The 23,424-nt window shown below is 33.5% G+C and overlaps 1 protein-coding gene and 1 long non-coding RNA gene across 3 annotated transcripts in view; one reads left to right on the top strand and one right to left on the bottom strand.

Annotated features, from left to right (window-relative positions):
- The window catches only part of LOC105336714 (uncharacterized), a 408,324-nt gene that overhangs the window by 316,932 nt on the left and 67,968 nt on the right, over positions 1 to 23,424 (bottom strand). The gene's annotated exons all lie outside the window — the stretch shown is intronic.
- LOC105343989 (cysteinyl leukotriene receptor 1) lies at positions 120 to 15,422 on the top strand. Of its 2 annotated transcripts, XM_034463529.2 has the most exons (4): positions 120 to 333; positions 421 to 559; positions 12,519 to 12,582; positions 13,898 to 15,422. In XM_034463529.2, exons 3-4 carry the CDS (start codon positions 12,546 to 12,548, stop codon positions 14,890 to 14,892), a joined length of 1,032 nt encoding a protein of 343 aa, XP_034319420.2. In that variant the 5' UTR covers positions 120 to 333; positions 421 to 559; positions 12,519 to 12,545; the 3' UTR covers positions 14,893 to 15,422. The 2 variants fall into 2 exon arrangements, with proteins under 2 accessions (XP_034319420.2, XP_011449833.3); XM_011451531.4 differs by lacking the exons at positions 120 to 333; positions 421 to 559 and adding an exon at positions 7,692 to 7,741.

Below are 23,424 nucleotides of genomic sequence, written 5' to 3'. Positions count from 1 at the left end.
GTTTTTTGACATTGTTTACAAATCGTGTCCTACTTTCGATTCTTCCCTTGTGTATTATTATATATATGTCATAGAGTGTAGAGCGGATACGATGCCCCTGTGGATAGTTCATGTAAAATATTCGCAGTGACTGAGATTCTGAGCTATCGGTTCGAAACAGCTTTTAATACTTTTATACACAGAGAACAGGCGATGGGTCGTTAAATAGTTCAGTGTAGAACGCCGGATAGTATTCTCTCAGAATCAGACTGCATGGCCAAAGATTTACATCGCTACAAGAATTGGTTGGCTATTCCCACTAATTGGTTTCTTCATCATACGGCAGGTTTTCATGTAAACGATTTTTTTCTCTCTCTCTTCTTTCTTCTTCTTCTTCTTCTGAGGTGTGTAAGTAATTGTATGTATTCGCGCTTTGGACAGATGTGTATTGATGAGACTCGTGTGGGGGTCTAACCAGATAAAACCACGATATGGATACACCAAAGAAGTGAACGCGGAAACATTCTGGGGAATCATTCATTTGGTCAACATTTGGTCAACATTTTCTCTTTGATTAAAAGTAAGTATATTTTATTTCATATTAAATCCTAATTAACGTCAAATATATGCTCATGAAATGTGAATAAATTTTTACTTTAAAATAAATGAAAAAACCGGTATTTGATTTAAGATTAGAATTTTCTTGAAATTATTTTAAACCGGACAATGAGTATTAAAAACGGAAAGAAAAGAAAGAAGAAAAAATAAAGATTAAGAAAATAAGAAAACTTATCTGCTCGTTTATAAAATTGTGTGTCGTTAAGTACACTGTCCGTTTGCATTTGCGTTTAAACGTTGTAAATATATCATTGAACTGTATAAAAAACCACGGGTAAACCACGAATTTTGCAGGTGCGTTGTAAAATCTGTACTTTCTCTGCCAGCCTTGTCGCACCTGTACATGTAAGTTTATAAGTCCTGAAGTAGTAAATACCCACGAAACGATTACTGGCGTATCTTAGGTAATTATCTGGCCTTTTTTGTAAGAAAATGACCAACTTTAAAATTATAAAAGAGAAAAGGAATAACAATATGAAAACGGGTGCGGATGTTGGAACAAATATCGATTAAAAGTTTTATTTTTAAAAAAAACCCCACAAATAAACATTTAACTTTATTAATTTCATATGGCTTGCTATGATTCAATATATAAATTGATGTAATGTAATGTTCTATGATATACACTATACATCGACACGTTATCACTTAAGATGAGTACAGTCTGCTAATTTATATAGAATACTCAAACTACAACCGTAGACATCTCGTTATCTTGTATGCTAAGACTATCATAGAGATGTCTTTTGTGTTTACAGTGTTTAGAAAACGGACAGACTATTTCCATTTTTTTTTAAAAGAGTTAATTTCCCCATGTACTTGTACATGTACGTAAAAATGCTGCATTTTTAATACTTATTTTCCATTTTCATAAAATCATACATGTATATAATTATCTCAACTGCAGCGTATTTTTTTTTTTGGGGGGGGGGGGGAAGCAGAGATATGTATCATTTGAACTTTTCCTCTTCATCCACATTATTTCAATTTTATGTATTTATCAGGCAAACCCGTAACTAATCAAACCAAACTAAATAGGTTCAAAAGTCTAAAAGAATTGCTCCTATGCCGAGAATAAATGTTTATCTATAATTGAACTGGCTTTTGAATAAATTGTTATCACGAGTTGTTACACTTTGTTAGACAGATGGAGCACATCTAAGACAGCGAACGTCTAAAAGAGTTAAATTCAGAAAGATCAACACAAATCAATTTGTTTAACCCATTTTGCCAAGTAAAAAAAAAAAAGAAAAAAGAAAACCCCCCGATTATTTCAACGGATTTATTTCTATAAAAATATCTTACTTGTTTTCATTAAGTCTACAGGTAATACTATATAACTTTATAGTTTAGCATTTGAGAGAGAGAGAGAGAGAGAGAGAGAGAGAGAGAGAGAGAGAGAGAGAGAGAGAGAGAGAGAGAGAGAGAGAGAGAGAGAGAGAGAATGTTTTTGTTTATCATGATAAATAAGACAAAAAATAGGATCACGATTTTAATGAAATTATGAGAGAGAGAGAGAGAGAGAGAGAGAGAGAGAGTTTTGGTATATTAATGAAATCAATCAACTGTTCCCTGTTGAGAAACTAATACACAAGAGTACAAATTAACTAAATTACTTTACTACCTGAGGAGTAGTTTCATCGATGATTCGATAAATATTAATATAAAAAGGCTTTTTGAATTATGACAGGGCCGGAGAGATTTTTTTTTATTAATTAATCTTATCCACAAGCTTATATACACTAAAACAAACGTTAACACAATATTACGCCTTCTGTAGCATGTTACACGGAAATCAAAATGGGGATGTGGGGAGGGGGTGCGCAGAAATCGTGAGAATTCCACTGAAACCACCTGATGCTGTAAGATGAGATTTGGGGATTTTCTGTGTTTTTTTTTTGTTTTGGTTCTTTTTTGTTAAATCTATTTAGGTATTCGTTTGGCATAGATCATAGTCACTTAATAACTTGATAAGAGAGAGAGAGAGAGAGAGAGAGAGAGAGAGAGAGAGATGCAAAATCCGAAATCCTATTGAAGCGAGGTCGTTCGTTTTTAATTATCTGTCACTGATGGCTCATTAGAAGATCGATCATGATTGGGTGGTATTCTCTTACGTAGTCACTTTAAGCATGACATCACCAGTTTTGGGGCGACCTATAATGCATCATATTGTCTTGCTGTGCAAAGTAATCATGATTGAAATTGCATAAAGAAGTCATCCTTTTCTTTAAAGTGTTTGCCGAGATAAACATTATTTTGATATATTAGGATGCCTTTGCTTCAGTTTACTTTCTATTTCAACAAACAATCGTACAATTTGCAACCTCTCGAGCCCTTCCGAAATGAAGAAATCACGTGTTTTTAAAGCGATTTCCATTTAAGAAAGAATTTCTAAGCCACGTATTTTCTACTGTCATTCTACTTCAACAAGCAATCGTAATTTTTCAGACCTTGAAGAAGGCCCGATGTGACTGTTGGCATTTTAAGACTATTTAAATCTCCTAAGAAGAAAATCTCTGAATGTTAGTATTGTGCAAAAATATCTTATATTAAAGTTTAAGGCAAATCTGAGAGTTAATTGGCTGACCAGGCCGCCCGGCATCCTTAACACTTCTCAGAGCATTAGGATTTATATAATGCTTTCTCAGATCCATAAGAACTTTGAGCCCGGTGGCTTAAAACCACAAGCCGTTTCCTATTAGAAAAAAGTGCAACGTATTAAGGGAAATGTTCGAAGAACACTCTTGATCTTTAGTAAGAAAAAACCCCATACAAGTGCGGGGAAACCATATTGACAGGTTCTATAACAATTACCACCAGCGTATTTAAAGCTGTCTTTTGAACGATGTGTTGGTCAAGAACCATAAGCTCCACGATTGAGAACAAAAGGCGAAATACAAAACACAGAAGTATCAATAAACGTAGGCATAATTATAATGTTGAACTTTTGTCAGCCATGTGGCATTATTAAGAGTGACTTCAATGTCATGGCCATATTAGGACTAATTTTATCTCCTGTTGACAAAGAGCTCTGTACAAACATATAGAAAAAATAGTCAAACTTTGAAGCTGAAATATTTGGATGTTTCTTTGCTTGGTTACAGTTTGTGGTCTACACGAACGTATGTTTAAAGTTTGAAGCAGATCTACTGGTTAGCTTGTTGACCAGACAACGTCCTTAAACGACCATAGAAGTGGTAAAAAACAAGTCACGCAAGTGTAAGCTCATTGAAGTAAGCCGAGGCTGCATAGATTTAGCACTTGATAAGTCACCGATTCGTGTTTTCAAAAGATGAAGGATTTAAAAATCTATAAGGATATATCCGGTCCCTTATTGAGTTGATGCGTACAGCGAAACAGATTTTGATATAGATTATGATTGGAACAGTGACTGATATTCATCAATTTAATGATTTTGAAAATTATTGAAAGTCTTGCGAATCTCTGACGGAAGTTGTGCATGAGTTCGATTTCCCGTGTGTATGTGTCCCTAAAATTGTGTCTTTGAACGTACACATGTATCAAGATCTCGATTTAAAATGTCTATTTTAAGGTGGCTGGGCGGTAAAAAAAAATTCACGTCAGTTCTGCCTTAAACTTTGACATGTATGATTTTATGGCCATAAACTAAAATTTAGTAAAGAAAAAATCCAAATATTTTTGCATTTAATTTTAAACATTTTCCAATACTTGATACCAAGGTTTTCTTTCTATGAAGGTAAATATAGCCTAAAAATGGCGACGACCATGAAGCTCTCTTAACATTTATGTACAATATTTATATATATTTTATTGTTTTGATTTGCTGGCTTTCCTTCGGAAGTAAACTTGCTAGTTGTCCGCTTATACTATATAATAAAAAAAACCAATTTTTAACCTGTGCCTTATGTCTTTAACTTATTACCAGTATCAAATTGTCGATGAAACCATGGGATCATTGACAATTAAACATTGTTTATTTAGTAAAAGACACTAGCTGACACAAAGATAATCCAATACATGGTTGTTATTTCTGGAACATACTGTGAAACAATTTTTTATATTCGCTTAAAGGGACCCAAAATTAATTCTTGCTGAGAGTATTCAAAGTGAAATTCAGCACGCTACAATGCATTGTCAACTGGAACAAGAACTTTGTTTAATCAAATGGGTCATGCATACAGGTCGATATCTGTGACACGAAATATTTAAGAAAAAAATAAAAACCCCAACCCCATCCCCCCCCCCCCAAAAAAAAAACCAGACCCCCCCCCCCCAAAAAAAAAGAAGTAAAGATAAAAACTTTTACACTAATTAATTGGTAGGGATTACATTTAGACAGTCACACGCCATTAAGGCATCCATCGGAATCATCTCCCTATTCAACAGCGAGATTAATGTGAGATTTATACACCTTTAAAAAAACGTCTGGAATTCTAGATCACCAATCGGGTAATGAGTGAAAATAAAGTGTCGGCCCAATAATTTTTTTTCTATATACAATTTTTTTTTTCAAGAGATCGTACCAATACAACAAAGACGAATTCGCAATTGATACATAAGCCCAATGATTTTTTTTAATGGTTTTTTTTTTAAGCCTCATTCTTTTATTTTGATGAAATAGCTTTTAGCGATCCATGCCATCACGTGCATACGTGTGTGAATTTATGCGTTGATTTGCAACCCGTCTACTTCAATAAGTTCGATATATCACACAAAGCGCCCGTTAACTCTCCGAGAAAAATATGGGGGAGGGAAAAATTATTTGAGAGCTCGGTATAATGGAACATGTTCAAATTTCAACGCTTAAAATATTTGAATTATTTTTAAACACTGACTGACATACTTTCTGCCCAAGAATATTATGTTTATAGGCGTAACGCAGATCTGGTGGTTTGTGTGTTGACTGTCTAACCTCGTTTAAGGACAACACTATCAGAATAACTTTGCAATAAAGTGAGGGGCGGGGGCTGGACTGACCAAAAATCTTGATAAGCCCCCCCCCAAAAAAAAAAAGAAAGACAAAAATAAGGTCTTTGGTTGTGGTTATATATATATAATTTTGCAAAAAAAAAAAAAATGATTGGGGGGGGGGGGGGGCTAAGTCCCCTCCCTTCCACCCTAGCTCCCCCGCTTCCGACGCTTTTTACTGTGGTCAAGAGTTAATTGTTAATTATATCTGAACCAATAAAGCTACATGTATCAATGTACAATGTTCATCAGACATAAAAGCCGTAATATAGACTTGTGAACTGTAGCATTGTTATTCTAATCGTTGATGGTAATTGTATAATGATGCTCGTTGAAATGATACTTTATTGAAGTCATTTATACATTTATTTACCAAAGTTTCTCCAAATGCCAACATTGATTTGAAATGACAAACATCCTCATGCCGGAAAAACATTTCATTTCTGGAAATGCCGTTGTACTTATGTTGTATATATTCCTATTATATATGCATATCATTCCTTTTGAAATGCGACTTATTTGCTGAAATAGATACATGTAGAAACAGTATCAATGCGATTCTATATTATTAATCAAAATAAAAATAGTACTGTAATTCTTTTAAGCGTTATCAGTGAAAAGCAAATTCCACTAAATCAGAAACAATGTATCTCTAAATGTCATGATAATATTAACTTAAAAATCGGCCACCTTGTCAAAAACAATTTCTGCCAAATACATGAGCATCAACTTTCGTCGATCTCGAAAACCCTGTAGATTCGAGGATGCTTTAAATGACGTAATCAAAACAAACAACCCTCGTATATTTAATAATATTTATTAAACTCTTCACTTTCGTGGATCCGCTAAAAAAGAAAACCCTTAAAAGTGTGCAAAAATAAAAAAAAAAGTTTTTGATTTTTTTTTTTCAGTTTATGAATTAACTACAGTAAAAAGCATATTATTTAATGGGCTTGTATTACGTAAAACGCCATTCAAAAACCACGATCCTTCGTCTCAAAGGCATTAAAATTAACACCGGGAGTAGTTGTAATTCTCTAAAATTCAAACAGATCGAAATATTTCTCCGTAGAGACCTGCGTGTCGGGTTCTTGACATTTACACAAACTGGAAGAAAAACCACTTGGGATTTTAAAGCGACGACAGACGTTTTCAAGAGCACACCATTTGCAGAACGACTTAGCCAGTCACGGCGATTTAAGGCGACAAACGGAGCAGATAACTGCGTATTTCTTTTAGTTTTTTTTCCCAGCTAGTGAACATTTAAATCGCAAAACGCTAAGAAATAAGACATGTCAACATGTTTTGGAGGAGTGAAATTGTTAATCATACATTGCCAACTATCTGTCAAAGGTTTAATGAAGTTTACTTCATTGGGAAACTTCTCCCTTTAAGTTTTTCACGTCATTTTTCTGACGTTTGCGCATTAAGTGATTTAGATTTTGGACTTCCTGTGTGCCAAAGGGATTTGAATATTACGATCTTTTTTTTATCTGTCTTTTTTTTTTAAAGGAAAGTACAATATAAAGAGGCTAGAGCGCAACATTTGCATTATAAAAGATTTCGCCGAACGGAAAATAAAATAAATTAAGTGACGCTTTATGAAAAAAAAATCGAAAATATTAAGATGAATGGAGAGCAAATCATTTTTTAAACAAGTTAAATTTGCTTAAATTTTTAAAGTCTGTACTTGAACGTTTTACTGGTCAACAAAAATATATAATAGATAAAGGAAATAGTTTACATACGCAAGTGGAAAGAATGATATTATATATTTACATATCAAATATTCAATTCCTTATTTAATTTCTGACTTATCTAGTGTTTACAATATTTGAATAAATATTAAATTAAGTAAATAAATACAGTATATAGATTACAGACTACAGATCTCGCTAACTACCCGATGGTACCCTTATTACAAACAACAGATCTCGCTAACTACCCGATAGTACCCTTGCATTAGTGTTCAATGTTAAACCCAGTCTTGATCTTTGGCCTGCAGACTACACGGTCACTGATATGAATTTATCTTGATTAGTTCAAGCTCAAGGTGAAAAGTTTAAGGAGAAGAAAGACAGCATGCCGGAGGAGAATACAATATAGTCAAATATGGAGAGATTATATGAATATTCACTAGCCGAAGGGATTTTTTTCACCATAAAGGAGACATACCGGAAATGTATCATTTAAAGTAAGCCTTTTACAATGTTGAAATAAATTATATAAAATTAACCTTGGTGAATGAATCTTTTCAGATTATTTAGCTATTACTAAAATGCGCGGATCCAAAACCAGAAAAATTACGAGGCCGGGGGAAAGGGTTAAAGGGATAAGGGTGTAGGGGTTCTGAGGCCCTTTTTTGGTAATTTTAATGTATGTGATTTCATAAGTTAAATTTTTAAGGGGGGGGGGGTTATGACCCTATAAAGAACATTGTTCATTTTTGTTCCTTCCAAAGTACTATAATTTAAATTGACCTTATCAATATATGTTAGATCACATTTTTCATGTGTCTAAAGCGGATCAAAAGTCATTGATTTTTCTTTTCAATCCCATCGTATTCATTCAGCATATAATACTGGTGTTCTTCAAAACTCTTTAATCATATGGAAGCTATTTTTGTCCATGTTGATTTCCATTATAAGGCATCTTGAACGGAGCTGCTTGTATACTATTAACAATACATGCATTAAGAAATGTCTAAAATAAAAGTTAAGAGTCTTTTGTTTCCATTTAAGGAGATGGGAAAACGACATCTTAACGTTTATTCAGACCCCTCTTTGCGACAGAAGAAGTGGTTTTTCATCCATTCGTTTTATCTTTATTGTACATTATCTCTGACGTCAGGGGATGAAGAGGGCCATCAAAATCGATTCTGATTGGTCGAAAATCGGATGTTGTTCTATTAAAATGTCAGAGATTGGGGAATAAAGTTTGTGTGCTGCAATAAAATTCGCTCCTATTCTATTCAACATTGCACCGCTCAAAACGCGCCAAATGAATAGAAAAAATAAAAGATTATTGATTCTTATCGCATTTGCTGCTGTCGTTAAAAAGCATTCGATGTCCACTCTATTATGTAATCATCAATAGATGGATGACTAGAAAGACCATTAGAATTCATCGTTTACATTATCTGCGGGGCATTTTATTTGGCAATAAACGCAGAGTCTCTCGAGCGTCTTGCAAACAGCAATTGCAAATGCTGAATAAACATTGTTAAAAATTACCGCCTTGCCTTGCTGTTAAGCATTGTGTCGGGTTATTATGGTATTTGTATTCTGGAGATTAATTTCGTGAATAAATACCCAGTTGACAGCAAATAATGTAATGACGTCTTCTTCTCCTCTCAAAACAGAACAAAATACTAAAAAAAAAGTTTTTTAGCACCCCCCCCCCCCGAAAAAAGGATTGATGTGTTAATAGTCCGACTTCTCTCCTCGTTTCTGTCGCCAAAGCCTCAAGCTTGACAATTTATTATCATGGGGTTTTGAAAATTCTATTGCTGTTTACAGGGTTATTTTCGCCCCGTGTAATTTTCGCCCTTCTACATTTGCAACAGTTTCTTCCCGTCTAGAATTTGCCAAGTTTGATTAAAAGAGAGATAATCTGAGACATTGGAATTCGCCCAATCTTAAATTCGCCTGCTGACAACGAGGGCGAAAGGGGCGAAAAAAACCGGGGGGCGAATATTTTCCTAATACTGACTGCTTGGTTTTCCGGTATAAATAAAAAAGTATTACCATTATAGGCGCTGGATGTTTACCTCTTGCATTTTTATATCATGAGTAGGGTTCTGTATCGTTTACATCCCTTACTTTTATTAATAGAGAATAATTTACACTACACCGATGCATCATTCAATTTCCTGAGAGAGAGAGAGAGAGAGAGAGAGAGAGAGAGAGAGAGAGAGAGAGAGAGAGAGACTAAATGTAAATGTAAAGCATACGTGTATAATAATTAAGCAGCTTCAGTGAGATGATCTAGCATCTTACTGCAAAAAGGTTGATTGGATGGAGCTCCTTTTCTTGTAACGTAATTTGAATAAAAACACGAAATAGCCCCACGGAATACAATCAGATATCACAGAGTCTTCAAGGTACTAGTACAAGTATCCAATACCGCTAATGCATTGTCCTTATAACATAATGTTTCATATGGTAGAAAAATGCCACATTAGTTCTTTCAATAAACCCTTATGGCAATTCCCGGATGAAAAAAGACATCCAGTAATTGCAGAAAAAAACCCATGTAATTTACTACCCACTTATTTTTCTTATTAGAAAACCACAAAACAAGGGCATTTACACAATCAAATCCTTGGAGGGATAGTGTGGCGAAATCAGAAATGAAAATATATCGAAAATCGCGGGTTTATCAGAAATCTTCTAATTAAAATCATAAAACGTAACAAAGTGAAAAGCATGGGAGATATAGCTGGCACATTGCCAAATATGTAACTTGTCTTGTATGCGTTGGTTTTGTTATTTATGTAGATGACATAGGTCAAAGCCATTTTAAGACTATATTTATATCCTATCTCCTCGAAAAGAAGAGTTATTTAGTTTAGTAATAATGTCGTTATCACTGCGTCTCCTTTGCACATAAGTTTTAAATGTTTGAAAAAGGTAATTGTCACCGAGATTCATGTAATATAGTCTGATGCAAGTACCAAGGTGATCCTGTTACACCATTTTGATTTCGGTACTAGACATTTCGAACGTAATCGATTCGTTTCGATGACTCCCGCGAGCTTGTTACATGTAAGTTTTAACTTGTAGGCCAACTTTCTTTCCTTTAATCAACAGATAATTTATTTCAGATCTCTTGCTGTTTTTTTATCTGTATGCATTACACATCGGTCCGAGTTAAAATTCTCTTCTTTTTTATTTCGTGTCTCTAGTTAATTATTTACTTTTTGGTAAAGGCCAAATGTTGGACTATAGACTTTTCATACTTTGTTGCACATCAGTGACGTCATTGTCCATCTTAATATTCACTTTGATTTGCGTACGGTTGGATTAGATATCCCCTGTCAAGTTAATTCTATCTTATAAATGGATTCTTTTGGCGTTGCATTAATTCCGTTTTTTTCCTTCTGTAATCGATACTCGAACGTGTTAAAATTGAATAATTACAATTGGAAATTTTTCCGAGCTCTGCCGAAAAGGCCTGAGAAGTTGCGATTGATTTGAGAATGAACAGCGTTCGGAATATCTCTTCTCGCCTCAATTGACGTGTTGTCGTTCTGGTTTTAATTCTAATATCTAGGGCTAAGATGTTTTACCGGAAATATTTCGCCTATCGACATGTAAACAATTCCTGTGTTCCGAAATGAAAGTTCTCTTTAGGTGTATGTAATAACATTTGTATACACAGTAATAGCCAATTAGAGTGTTGGAAAAGAATTTCAAAGTTCAATTTCTAGCTCATACTCTACCCGAGCGAATCATATTAGGCTTGTTGCAAAACTTCTATAAAATATGCTTCTTGTAAGAATGAGTTAGACATTCATTTGGTTAACGTAGCAACTACTGCAGACTTGCGGGGGTTCATAGTTTTTAGACACAAACCATATTGTGATATTTTATCCGTGGTTTTTCCTCGGAGTTAATTGCTCTGTATTCTGTGACAACGAAATAATTTAATTCTGGTTGTAACGCGCTTTCTGATTGGCTAAAAAAAATATTTTATATCGTATAAAGAATGTTGCCTACGTCATAGTAAGACTAACGTCAAAAATGTATCAATACGTCTGACGTTACGTTTGAATTTTGTACAATTTTACATCATTTTAAAGGTAAAATGATCGTTTTTATCTACAATGAAGAGTAGAAAAAATAAATTATAAGCAATGAATTCAATATTTATTAGTTTTATACGATATAAATTGGTTTGAAACAGTTTACGCTTTTTTATAAACCGCTTCGCGGTTTATAAAGCGTAAACTGCCCCAAACCATTTTATATCGTATAAAACAAATAAATATTGAATTCATTCCTTAAATAAAACCCAGCGTCCTTATAAAGTGCGCTATTATTGCAGATATTGTGTTGTTTCTTTCACTTAATGTTCTCTCTGCGATTACTTTCTTGAAAATTGTAATTATATGTACAGATCTCTTTTAAAAAAACCGATCAAGTGTGTTGCACTGCTGTTGAAATGTTGACTCCATTAACGGGATAAATAAAACGATAGCGTCTAGTTGCACGTGATTATTTTGTAAAACATTTTCGATTCAATGTCCTTTGATGATATTCTATTTTTGATACCAAGTATATCAAATATCTCATAAATGCATTTCGATTAATCACTTTAAACATCATATTAAACCGCAGTGGTGTGTAAAATGTCCATATCGAATCATATAGCTATAAAACCTATCTTTATAATCTAAGTTTAAAAGATAAAAACCAATTCGCATTATTTCACTACTTTGATTTTTGAAACTGTATTTCCTGCGTGAGTGAAATATACATCCGGAATGTTATTTCAATCGGATGCTTCCTTGATTTTTTTTCATTGATTTGTCACGTGACAAGTGGGGCAGACGTCAAATGCTTCTCTAATTCTTCTTTCTTTCGTGGTTTGTGGAAGCAGACGACAACTTTAGGAAGTAACAATACATGTTTGCTTTCATTAGGCTTAGCGGCAAAAACAAAAACAAAATTGAATTTGATGTTCTATCAAAAGTAATTTCGATTGGAATTGACATCTTAAACGATCGATGGATAAAGCTAATTTGCTGCTTTATGAAGGGTATTATGCATAGCGCGTGTATGTTTGAGAACAATTGTAATCATCTGGCTGTTAGCTAAAGGTTACAACGTCCACAAAATTTATAAGGCGAGAGAAAACACAATTTTAAGAAAACCGCGCTATTAAGTATTGTGGTCTTGCTTTAAATGAAAACCTTAACATGTTTAACTTTTTTTAATATGGTAATTTCACTTTGATTTTTTTTTCAGGATCGTCTTCTAAGAGTGACGCTAAAAATGAACTGGAACAGCACAAGCAATCTGACATTTGATTGTAAGTAAGACTTAATTGACTGTAAATATTGATATTTGAACTATAGGCAGTAAATAACCCTTAAATTTATAGATGGAATGACATTTCTTCCGTGTTCCGTGATGCGCATCAGTAAATAGAACCATTTTGACAAGACCTTGGACTTTCAGAAGGACGTAGCTATCTAATTCTTGCGTCAAAACAACTTAAAAATTACGCGGTTTCAAGCGAAATATACACCGATTGCGTAGTCTTAGCTCAAGAGCCAGATAAATCTTGTTGATTTCAGAGAGACATAGCTAAGTGGTTGACAATGAAATAGACAGGCCCACGTCGCATTGCTGTTTGACACAACTACCTAAAGTCCAAGCACTTGTTAAAATGGCTCCTTATATACTAGAACATTACGTTCTGTGAATTGTAGACATTTGTTTGTAATTCAATTTTTGATTAAAAAAAAATTCAATATCAATTCACGTAACGATTATTTTTGGTGATAACGGATGAAACAGTCATACATAACGGAAGCATTGAGCTCTTAAAACCATTTTAACAAGAGCTTGGACTTTGAGTTATTGTGTCAATCGGCAATATGACGTAGGCCAGTCTATTTTATTGCTCTTTGAAATCAGCAAGATGTGTCTTGCTTTTGAGCGAAGACTACGCAATCGGTGCATATTTCGCTTGATACCAGTGTCATTTGAACTTGATTTGACGCAAGAAATAGATAGCTAAATCCTATTGAAAGTCCAAGGCCTTGTTAAAATGGTTCTATTTTTCGATAGTGTTGGTCCTATAATCTACCTGTTCATTCAATCTCCGTGTGCTATAAGATCGATGAATTACAAAAATTAGGAATCAATGATTTCAAACACATAAATTTTGTATCTTAATCCATATCAATTGTTCCTGCTGAATTTTTCCAAGCTTTCTTTTTTATCAGAAAAATGAATAATAAATATCATATAATTACTGAACTTATCAACTTACATTTTTTTTATTCAAAAGCCATGTACAAATTTGACAATTGTAATGAAAATATAGAGAAAGGCATTCTTTATCTCGTCTATGAGTTAGAGATTAAATCCATAAAACAAGTGTTTGGTGCAACGTCACAGTGTTTAAATTAATAGTGCTTAAAGTGATTCAAACATAATATTATCAGGAACACACATATACAATTACTTTTACACACAGTACAATCAATGTTCCAAGTATAATTGTAATTTTAATGAAAGTATATGAAATGTACTTGGTGTATGTTTCATTGCAAAAGAAATTCCAATACACGAGTTTGAACTAAATATTCATCAGAAGGTCTTACATTCCATTGTAGATAATCCGCCAATGTGGGGATTCTGGGCAAAACAAATTGGTACACCAATCATCACTGCGGTAGGATTAACCGGAAACACTTTGTCCTTCCTGGTAATGGGATGCTCACAGAGGCTGCGCAAACGTTCCTACAGCCAGTTTCTTTGCTTACTGGCCATTTTTGACAGCCTGAATCTCATCATAAATGAGATCGACCTTATCGACGAAATGATAATCTACAAGTCTGGACCCAGCTATGGCGTCTTCAGTGATTTTTCGGACGGATTGTGCAAGTTCTATAATTTCATCAAATATGTGTTGCTTCTTTTATCATCATGGCTAATCGTTTGTCTATCCTTGGAACGAGTCATTGCCGTGTGTTTCCCCTTCAGAAAGAAACTGATTCGAAAACGACACAACGTGGTCATTCTTGTTTCCCTGATGTTCGTCGTTTTGTCTTTGACCCAGATTTTCCGAGCTCTATTTATAGAAAATGTTGGCGGAGTTTGCACGGTGGGGCGGGAGAACTTATCACTTTATATATATCTGCATCATTACGCCTATCATCTAGCGTTACTATTTGGTCTGCCCTGTGTAATAGTTTTGTCCTGTAATCTCGGCGTCATTTATCAAATTTACGTCATCAGAAAAGAGGCGGGAAATGATCGCCCGCGCTCACTCGACAGCACGCGGAAGGCTACCACCATGCTGCTACTAATTGGCTTTGTGTTCGTGGTAACCATGTTTCCACAATTTGTGTGCACTAGCATTATTTTATACTACTCCGATGGTGACAGAATTCACGTCGGTAGGTTCATACTAATGGACATGAGACCATATCTGGAAGTACTAAGTGTTGTGAGCTATTCTAATTACTGCATCAACTTTTTCATCTACGTCATGTGTGGGAAGTCATTCCGAAGAGAACTGAGGCGCATATTTAAGCGCAGCCGACATGGGAGTTTTTTTGGCGGCACGCGGACTAGGACCAAAGAGGAAGTGATGCGGTTGCAGTAAATCATAACTTTTAACAGCAGTTAAAGTCCAAAACTATATAGTTCCTTTCGTGTTGCCTTGTTGAACGATTTTTTTCATCACCGAGTGTCGGATAAGTGTTAAGATGTCACGACGGATATTTGAAGAATAGACAAGTTAATTAGATTTCTTGTTTGTTATTATTAGGAATATGTTCATCATATGTCAAAAAAGGTAAAGAGAGTTGACATACTAATGTAACCAAAACTTGTTGAGGGATTAAAAAACTGTTTCTCATAGAATACTCTTAATTCAACTTTACCGAAAAGGAACACATAAAGGAAATGTATTTTATATCTGAAATTTCTTAGATTTTGTTTGTTTTTGGATCTGATCTTATCTCACACATTTACGTCACAAATAAACGTATGGTGAAACAAAAGAACGTTTAATCATAACTGAAAATAGGTAAACTGAGTTTACTCCTCAAATAATAATTTTAAACTTTCCTTAACCTAAATTCTCTAAATATATGTGCCACGAGGGAAAGAAAAACAGAAGCGTGCGTCGGAAGCAAATTGAAAAATAGGGGGGGGGGTTATAAAAAAAATCTTGACAGGCAAAAAAAAAAAAGCCCCCCCCCCCCCTTTGGTGCCGGTCTGAGCTTGCACGGCGTGCAGCGTTTCGCGGGCAAAACACAGAGAGATCTGACAACGGCTCATTTAATGTCACGTGGTTCACGCATGTTTGCTCCTGGAACAATAATCTATTATTTGTTTTCTCCCCCGTTTCGCTCATCTGAAAATTGAACATATTCTTGACTACTTTACTGAAAATAATAGATTTTAGGCTTTCGTTACAAATCGCATTTGATATTATTTACTAAACATACATTTATAATAACCAAAACAAAAAACCTCAATAATTCATATCCATTTGTTGCCAAAAGAACTTATTAGGGTGGGCGGGCAAGACAAGGCTGCAGTACTTTGTAACAAACGTCGCATTAATAGAACATTCCTCTGTCTATCTATTATACTCTGCGCGAAAGCACGAAGCTACAAGCAAGAGACAGAGTTCGAAGTTTTCTTTGTTCTGTAAACAAAGCTGGAGTCTCGTTATTGTTTACATATGTGTAATATTGGTTTGAGTTTCAATCAAATGCTTTTTTAATGAATTTATGATTTATAACCACATTGAATCAGTTTGTTTTGTTTGGCAGGCGTAATTATGTCAAAAAATGGTTATTACTGTACTTTGCAATATTTGTAAACAAATACATTTTTGTTTACATACCGATGATTTCTTACCTCTGTATATCGCTTGTAACAATTTGAAGATATAAAGATATCAAATCGTGTCTAGGGCCATTTAAAACAGAAAAATGAATTTTTCCTAACATAATCATTGACGTAATAAACCACAAAGCAAGCCATATGTTGGGACGATTCCTTGTTACTTTAAGAAAAAGTGACCTCCCTACCACACCAAAAATATACATCTGTTCATACCATCGAAAGAAAAATGTATTTGCAAATGTATCAATGTATACAAGGCAATGTGTTTATCTGAAGAAACCATTATTTTCTATCTATAGAGAGAAATTAAATGAATAGCTTTTAGAAATGTAATAACTAATGATATATGTGTCTATAAATAACACGCTATAATCAAACGATAAAACTATTTATTAGGCACCAAAGAACAATTTCCAGAGCAAAAAGTATATAAACCCATATTTATTAATTAGTTTAAAACAATAACAAAACGTATATGAACCCTTTGAAGACAGTTTGAAACCATTCTTCCCAGGTGAGTGTTACAGGTTATAAATAGGACTTGGTGGTTGTTGCAATTTTAAGACGATATTAACCTCCTTAAAAAAAAAGAACATAGTATGAGATAACGGAAAATAATCTAAATTTATTTCAAAAATGTGAAATATGTCTTCATCTTATACAGTTTTTAGCTTAAAAAGAAAGAGGTGGAGACTCGAGAACTTGTAAAGGTGAGAACATTTGAAGCCAAAAAATTCGAAATAGGGAGCAAATAATGTATTTTGTATGTTAAAATATCCTAAAAGTTGTTCAATAATAAATGTGTTTTGTTGGCTATTTTTTAATATTAACATTCAGTGTATATTTCCCCTTATGTATGCATTGGAAATCTGCGACGTTCAATTTTCTATGAATACACTTTGCTAATTAATACGCCATTAGCACAAATATAAACGTTTTCATGTGTTTTGAGGATATTCATTGCGTGGACCCTGAGGTCCACGCAGAAAATATATAAGCGAGGTTAAACCGGATGCTATGGGGAAAATTCAGCCTGCGCATGAGCTAGTCTGGTTCCTGTGCGTAATGGGTTGCTCAGGGAACCAGGCTAGCACACGTTTATAAATCTGAATCGGGATAAGGATTTTCTGCAATATGCACACATAAGTTCAACGGCGCTGGAATTGTAAAGTTGTCGGTAAACAGTACAGAAACAAAGAATTCCTTTTAAAGAAATGATCGGCATATGATATGAATTGTCAGTATTATGAAATAAGTTAATGTTATGCCGAAACTACAACAGGCATCAAATAGCATAATTTGCAATGTTTTGTTGTTTTCCGAAAACTTCCCGATTAAAATGTTTAAGCATTTAAGTATGATTGAATAATTGTGTGACTGTATATAATAGATGATTGAATAATTATGTCACTGTATAAAAGTTAAAATCTCAAGAAAATTACATCAAAATATGAAATTAATTTACACAAAGCTGTCACTGCATAGTTAGCAAAGTAGTGCAAAGCGTAATGTTTGCGTAATGTTTGCGCAAATAGTAGAATTCGCCGAATGCCTGATACTATACATGCAGTCTTCATTAATAAAGATCATAATTATTTTAGAAGTATCACCGGGAAAAATATGGCTTTCTATATATCCGGCGACAATAAGACTAAAATGCTCTAGATGTTAAAAAGCACTTTATTTGAACTTTAGGTCGGTAGGGTGAATTCTGGAAATCCAAAAACTACACCCGAACAATCCGAAGCCTAATTCTTGACTGATGATAATAATGAACAAATGATATAAATAAGAATAGTAAACAATAGTAATTAGCACTATAAGCATGAGTGACAGATGATACGGAGTAAAACTTCAAATTGAGTGAGTCAATTATATCAAGTCCACAAAGTTAAGAGTTAATTTACAACGATTAAGCAATTACGCCTTACGTAAACATATGTTTTGGGATTAATGTTTTGAAAGACAAAATGTGATAAAGATATTATAGCAATTTGATAACAAATAAAGGAATGTGAATTTGAAGTTTTATACAAAATGTCTTGAATTATAGTACATTGAAATTTCACTCCATGATAGAAGTACCTAAACTCTGAGATAAAAAGTCAGGGCTATACATATACGTAATACAACGTACATTTAGCGGTTAAAAGTAACCGGCTAGAGTCGGAGGAATATCAGATAATCTTAACGCTTTCACGTTTTCGCTGGAAACACATGGTCCACGGATTGCAGTCCTTTTTTAAAGGACAGCAACTTGTTTTTGTAAGATTAAATGAAACGTCCAATCTAACATAACCAATTTGATATGTACTTTTGAAAAACAATCATTTATTTATATCTACTTCTTAATAAAAAAAGATTTATCTCCACAAATATTGGCACTATATTTTTTGTCGCGGAAGCTATCTATATAACATGTTAATATGGCTGTTCCATGTTTTATATCCCTGACTAAGAGCGTAAATAAAGGCTTTATAGCGGCGATACATAATATTTCATACAAATATATATATCAATATGAAAATATAAATATAAGCATTGAATGCTTAGTTTTTGATGTCGTCGGTCCTATGACACACCAGGCAGTGCAGACAAATTATCATACCGCGCGTTATCAATTTGTCTGCATCGCTTGGTGTGTTACAGGATTGACGACAACAAAAAATAAGCATTAAATGCTTAAGTGATAACAAAAATGATTGCTAATATTTTAAAATGAGAAATGAAGACATTTTATTTTTAATTTAGATATTTAAAAAAATTCATATAACTCTTATCTTTTCTCATAATAATTTTATATAACATAACCAGAACCTATTCTTTTTCGATCGGTATCTATTAAATATTTACTTTTCTATATATACTTTTTTTCAAAATATGGCGAGGATATAAAATCAGTGAAACCTTTCAATTGTCAGTCCTGTTATTCAATAAGTGTTTCTATTAAATACTTGTGAAAAAATGTACATTTTACTTTTAAACAATTAACTGAAATTATGTTAGATACCCGTATTGTAGCAGAAAATTGCAGAATCGCTCCGGAACGATTTTGGAGAAAGTTAACGAATTTGCCTTGAAAATAACAGTCAAATTCATTACAACAAACCTTTTTGAGACTGCAAATACCTTTCAACTAAAAATTTAATCCACAGAATGAAAGAATTCAACACCTATTCACCAGCATACACGTATTTTCTTTTTAAAACTGGGTCCGTAGGACATTAATAATCATTTTTACGATAAAACATATTCTAAAAACATATCTTCACTCTCCTAATAAATCAAATATTTTTTGTAATCACGACTGAAGACAAAAGTAAGTACTTAGTTGAAATGTATATTTGCTATTTTATACTTTCTCTCATAAGAAATCATTAATATATGACCAGAATATATAGCAAAAGTCCAATGAAAATTTACCCGTATTTGTATTATCATTTCTGAGTTTATTCATGCAGATGTGATATTGTGGAAACATAAACTAAAGATCCCGTAAGCGTGAATGTATTGCGCAAGCGCAAGATTGTAAAATCCAAAAAATCCATGTGATTTCCGGGATTTTTTGAGGAATTTTCGTTGATTATTAATTAGCGAACCTTAACTAAGAAAAAATAAACACAAATTGGTAATCTTCAAGTACCAATGATGTTTAAAATATATAAAACAAAAGACAGTATTCTTCCGATTTCTCGGTATTAAAGACCAAAAATTCGAGTCTATTATTTTAATATAGTAGTATAGATGCATGTTGAAAACGCTTTTTAATGTTTCTCATCTATGCTACAGCATAAGCGTAAATCAAAAAAATACTGCACACATACACCCATATTTTATTTACGATTCACATATATAAATATAAATGTGACAATAAAAAAACTGTTCAGGTAAACGGAATATATCAAAACATATCTTTAAAATCAGTTAATAAATCATGCTTATACCCAATTTCCAGTTATCGTTTTGTGAGATATAATCAAGTGTATCAAAAGTTTTCAGAAAAATTCAGACGATATGGTCCATAAAAGCTCTTTTATTTAACCAATATCGTAAGGATTTGTACATGTGGTTCAGCCTACAAAAAAATTAGATCATCTAGGAACATCTATATTAAATCAAATACAACGATTCTTGCATATTTCAGTACTGTATAAGGGAAATATTCGCCCCGGTTTATTTTCGCTTCTTTCGCTCTCGTTGTCAGAGGGCGAATTTTAGACTGGGCGAGTTCTATGTTATAAATGACATTTCTGTAAACACATCTGCAACTGGGCAAATCAAAATAAAAAATATTGGCGAAACCGTTTGCAAGTGTAGAAAAGCGAAAATAACACGGGGCGAAAATTACCCTGTATAGAGTATTTGTTATTAAGACGTTCCTTACATGCCCCAAGTCAATAATAACTCGTCATGGTTAGCCATCAAAATTTAAAAAAATCATTGTTTGTTTTATCTTACCAGTTTCGGATTTATAGATATTTAATATTCGTATCTAAAAAATCTATAAGGTAGAATTTGATGATAATAAAGTCCCGTATAAAGTCCAGTATAAGCAATAAAAAAACCTTTATTATCCCTCTTCATTTCTATTGCTGTAAACATTTCTATTGATGTAAACATTTCTATTGCTGTAAACAATTTAAATTTGGTTGTTATTGTACTCTTTATGGCGACTATTTTGTTGTTGTTGTTGTTGTTGTTTTTTTTTTTTCTTGCAGAAAACGGCTGTCGCTAAATAAAGTGCTACATGTATAATATATGCTACAGTATCATTGAATTTGACCTTTGAACCCCCCCCCCCCCCCCGAAATTCTGTTTAAGACCACTGCACACTGCATTAAGGCACTAGCTATAGGTTGGTAAGGTATGAGCCAGATTTAACAAAGTGAGAGAAAATATGCTATCCAAAAGCATCTTGCACGTTAATCTTTACTTTAGACAAAAAATATTGAATATATATACGGAGAGGTCTTCAACGTTATTTAAGTAAGGTTAAGTTTTCCATACATTATCATATTTTCATCAATGGCTGCAAAGTATTTTCATTATATACTTATTAATGCGTAATATATTTTAAAAATCGAAGCAACTGTCTAATACATGATAAATTATTGAATGTGCATATGTCACATTATAAATTAATAATAATAAAAAAAGATCGATACTATAATTATTTTTAATTAGCAACAATGATATCAGAACAATTTCCATCCACTGAATGTAGATCGATATGGGAGATCGCTTATAACCTGTCCACTTGCTGCATAGTTTGGTGGTGTTCGAATGTATACCTCATCTCCAGCGTTCAACTCTACAATCGCCAAATCCGTTGAGGACAAAATGTTAGTAACACTCCCGGCGCCGGCGAATTTTCCAGACACTGGAGACGAGTTGACAACAAGTTCTGAGTAGACATAGCCACCAGAATTACAGTAGATGCTCCAAGAAAAGACGTAAACACCATGGCTTGGACAGGTAAATACACCTGTATGATGACTGTAGTGACCCCCGATGTTTGTGTGGTCAACATCAAACACGAACGTCTGGTGAGCGCCAGCATTAGGTTCGTTTTTTGAGAGATAGGCAAAAAAAGCCACGCCATTGTTAGCCACTGGTTGGTTATCTGTTTTTTCATAAAACATTTTGCATTAGTTTGAAATATGTGGGTTTTAAGTTCATCTTGCATGATAATTAACCATCCTAGTGAGCCAATTAAACCGATAAAACCTACAACCTTTTGGTCTACTTAACCATGACAGTTACTATAAAGAATCAGAAAACATGAAACTCTTGTCAAAAAAGCAAACAATAATCTAGTATAGCACTATCTAGCTGAACCTGATTATTTTTATTCATCGTTGTGTTTTTAGTAGAGAATTATTTGATGAAATGGTTGATTAAAGGAACCATCAATATATATATATATATATGTATTCAAAAGAAGAGGCGTTAATACATGAAGGATTACCCGTTAAAAGTAGTCGTTTTGATGAGGTTCTACCGGAGCTCCTGGGCGCTGTACCTCGTTGCCTTATTCCAAGTTTAGAAGAATTGATTTTGATTGTGTTTACACTTTTGTAGTCATCCTTCAGAAATCCAGCTGCGTCAACAACTGTTTTTGACTTATCAGTTTGCAACAAACTAGACTTTGTTTTAAACAATTCTTCAAGTTCATTCGATTTAAACAGCGTTTTGATTTTTGTGATTTCCATTTTCAATTGACTGTTGATTTTCTTTTGTGTTTGATTTTCATCATCCATGTCTTGAATTCTCCCTTTCAATTCTTTTATACTTGCCTTGAAATAGTTATTTTCAAATCGCATTTCAGATACTGTTTGTAATAAAACCTCATGACTTGCTTTCAAATCCGCCACCAATTTCTCAAGTTGACTTATTTCCATTCTTTCTGCATTGATGCTAACAACAGATTGAATTAAAATGATTCCAAAAAGGAGCCAGAACATTGTCATTGAATGCATATTTGAGAGCTTTGTATCAAAACTCTTCTTATCTTATATCTAGCAGGTGACCTTATTTGTGAATTTTGACGTTATATCTGTAAAATGGGACGCAAATCATTTATTTTACCGAAAATTATATCTCAGAATTAAACGAAATTTGATATAAAGAAAAACCGTAATATGACTTTAAATTCTTGTATTTTTTTGTAACTTGAGGTGAAAATTGTGGAATTGTCATTGGCGTTTTTCGTGTACAAAATCGGCATCATTTGTACGTCGTAATGCATCACAAAGCTTGAAGCTAAGGGTGTTGAAAAAATAATGCATCGTACTATTTGTACGTTATAAAAAGAGGCCAGTACCAGTTGATAAGTTGCCATAGTTTAACGGTTGACTGTAAATCTTCTTATCGCCACTGGGAAAGGACAAATGTCATACAGACCCTGAAACGTGCTACTAAACCAGTTGCACGGTTTAGTTCGGTACGCTTTTTTGAACCCGGTTGTTCTCTTTTTGCTCGAAACGATTTGATTATTCAGGGGAAAAAAATCATTACTTTTAAATAAATCGATTCGACTTTAATGCGACTTTAATGCGATAACAACTGATATTTATAACCATTGCGTAAAAAATTCTTTCTGATAACTTTCTGATAACTTTCAATTTTGCTTGATTGTTTCTTGTGTTTCAGCCAGTTGAAATTTTCATAAGCATATTTCTCTTTCCTTATCAATTATAATATTATAAGATATTACTAAATCTTTTAATATTTATTCGTTTGATGAGATATCGGCGCTTCTGATTAGTCGAACAAT

Source organism: Magallana gigas, chromosome 1 (genome assembly GCF_963853765.1).
Source record: "Magallana gigas chromosome 1, xbMagGiga1.1, whole genome shotgun sequence".
In the NCBI taxonomy this organism is placed as follows: Eukaryota; Metazoa; Mollusca; class Bivalvia; order Ostreida; family Ostreidae; genus Magallana; species Magallana gigas.
The sequence above is the reverse complement of the archived record's forward strand: the minus strand, read 5'-3'. Positions and strand labels throughout refer to the sequence as shown.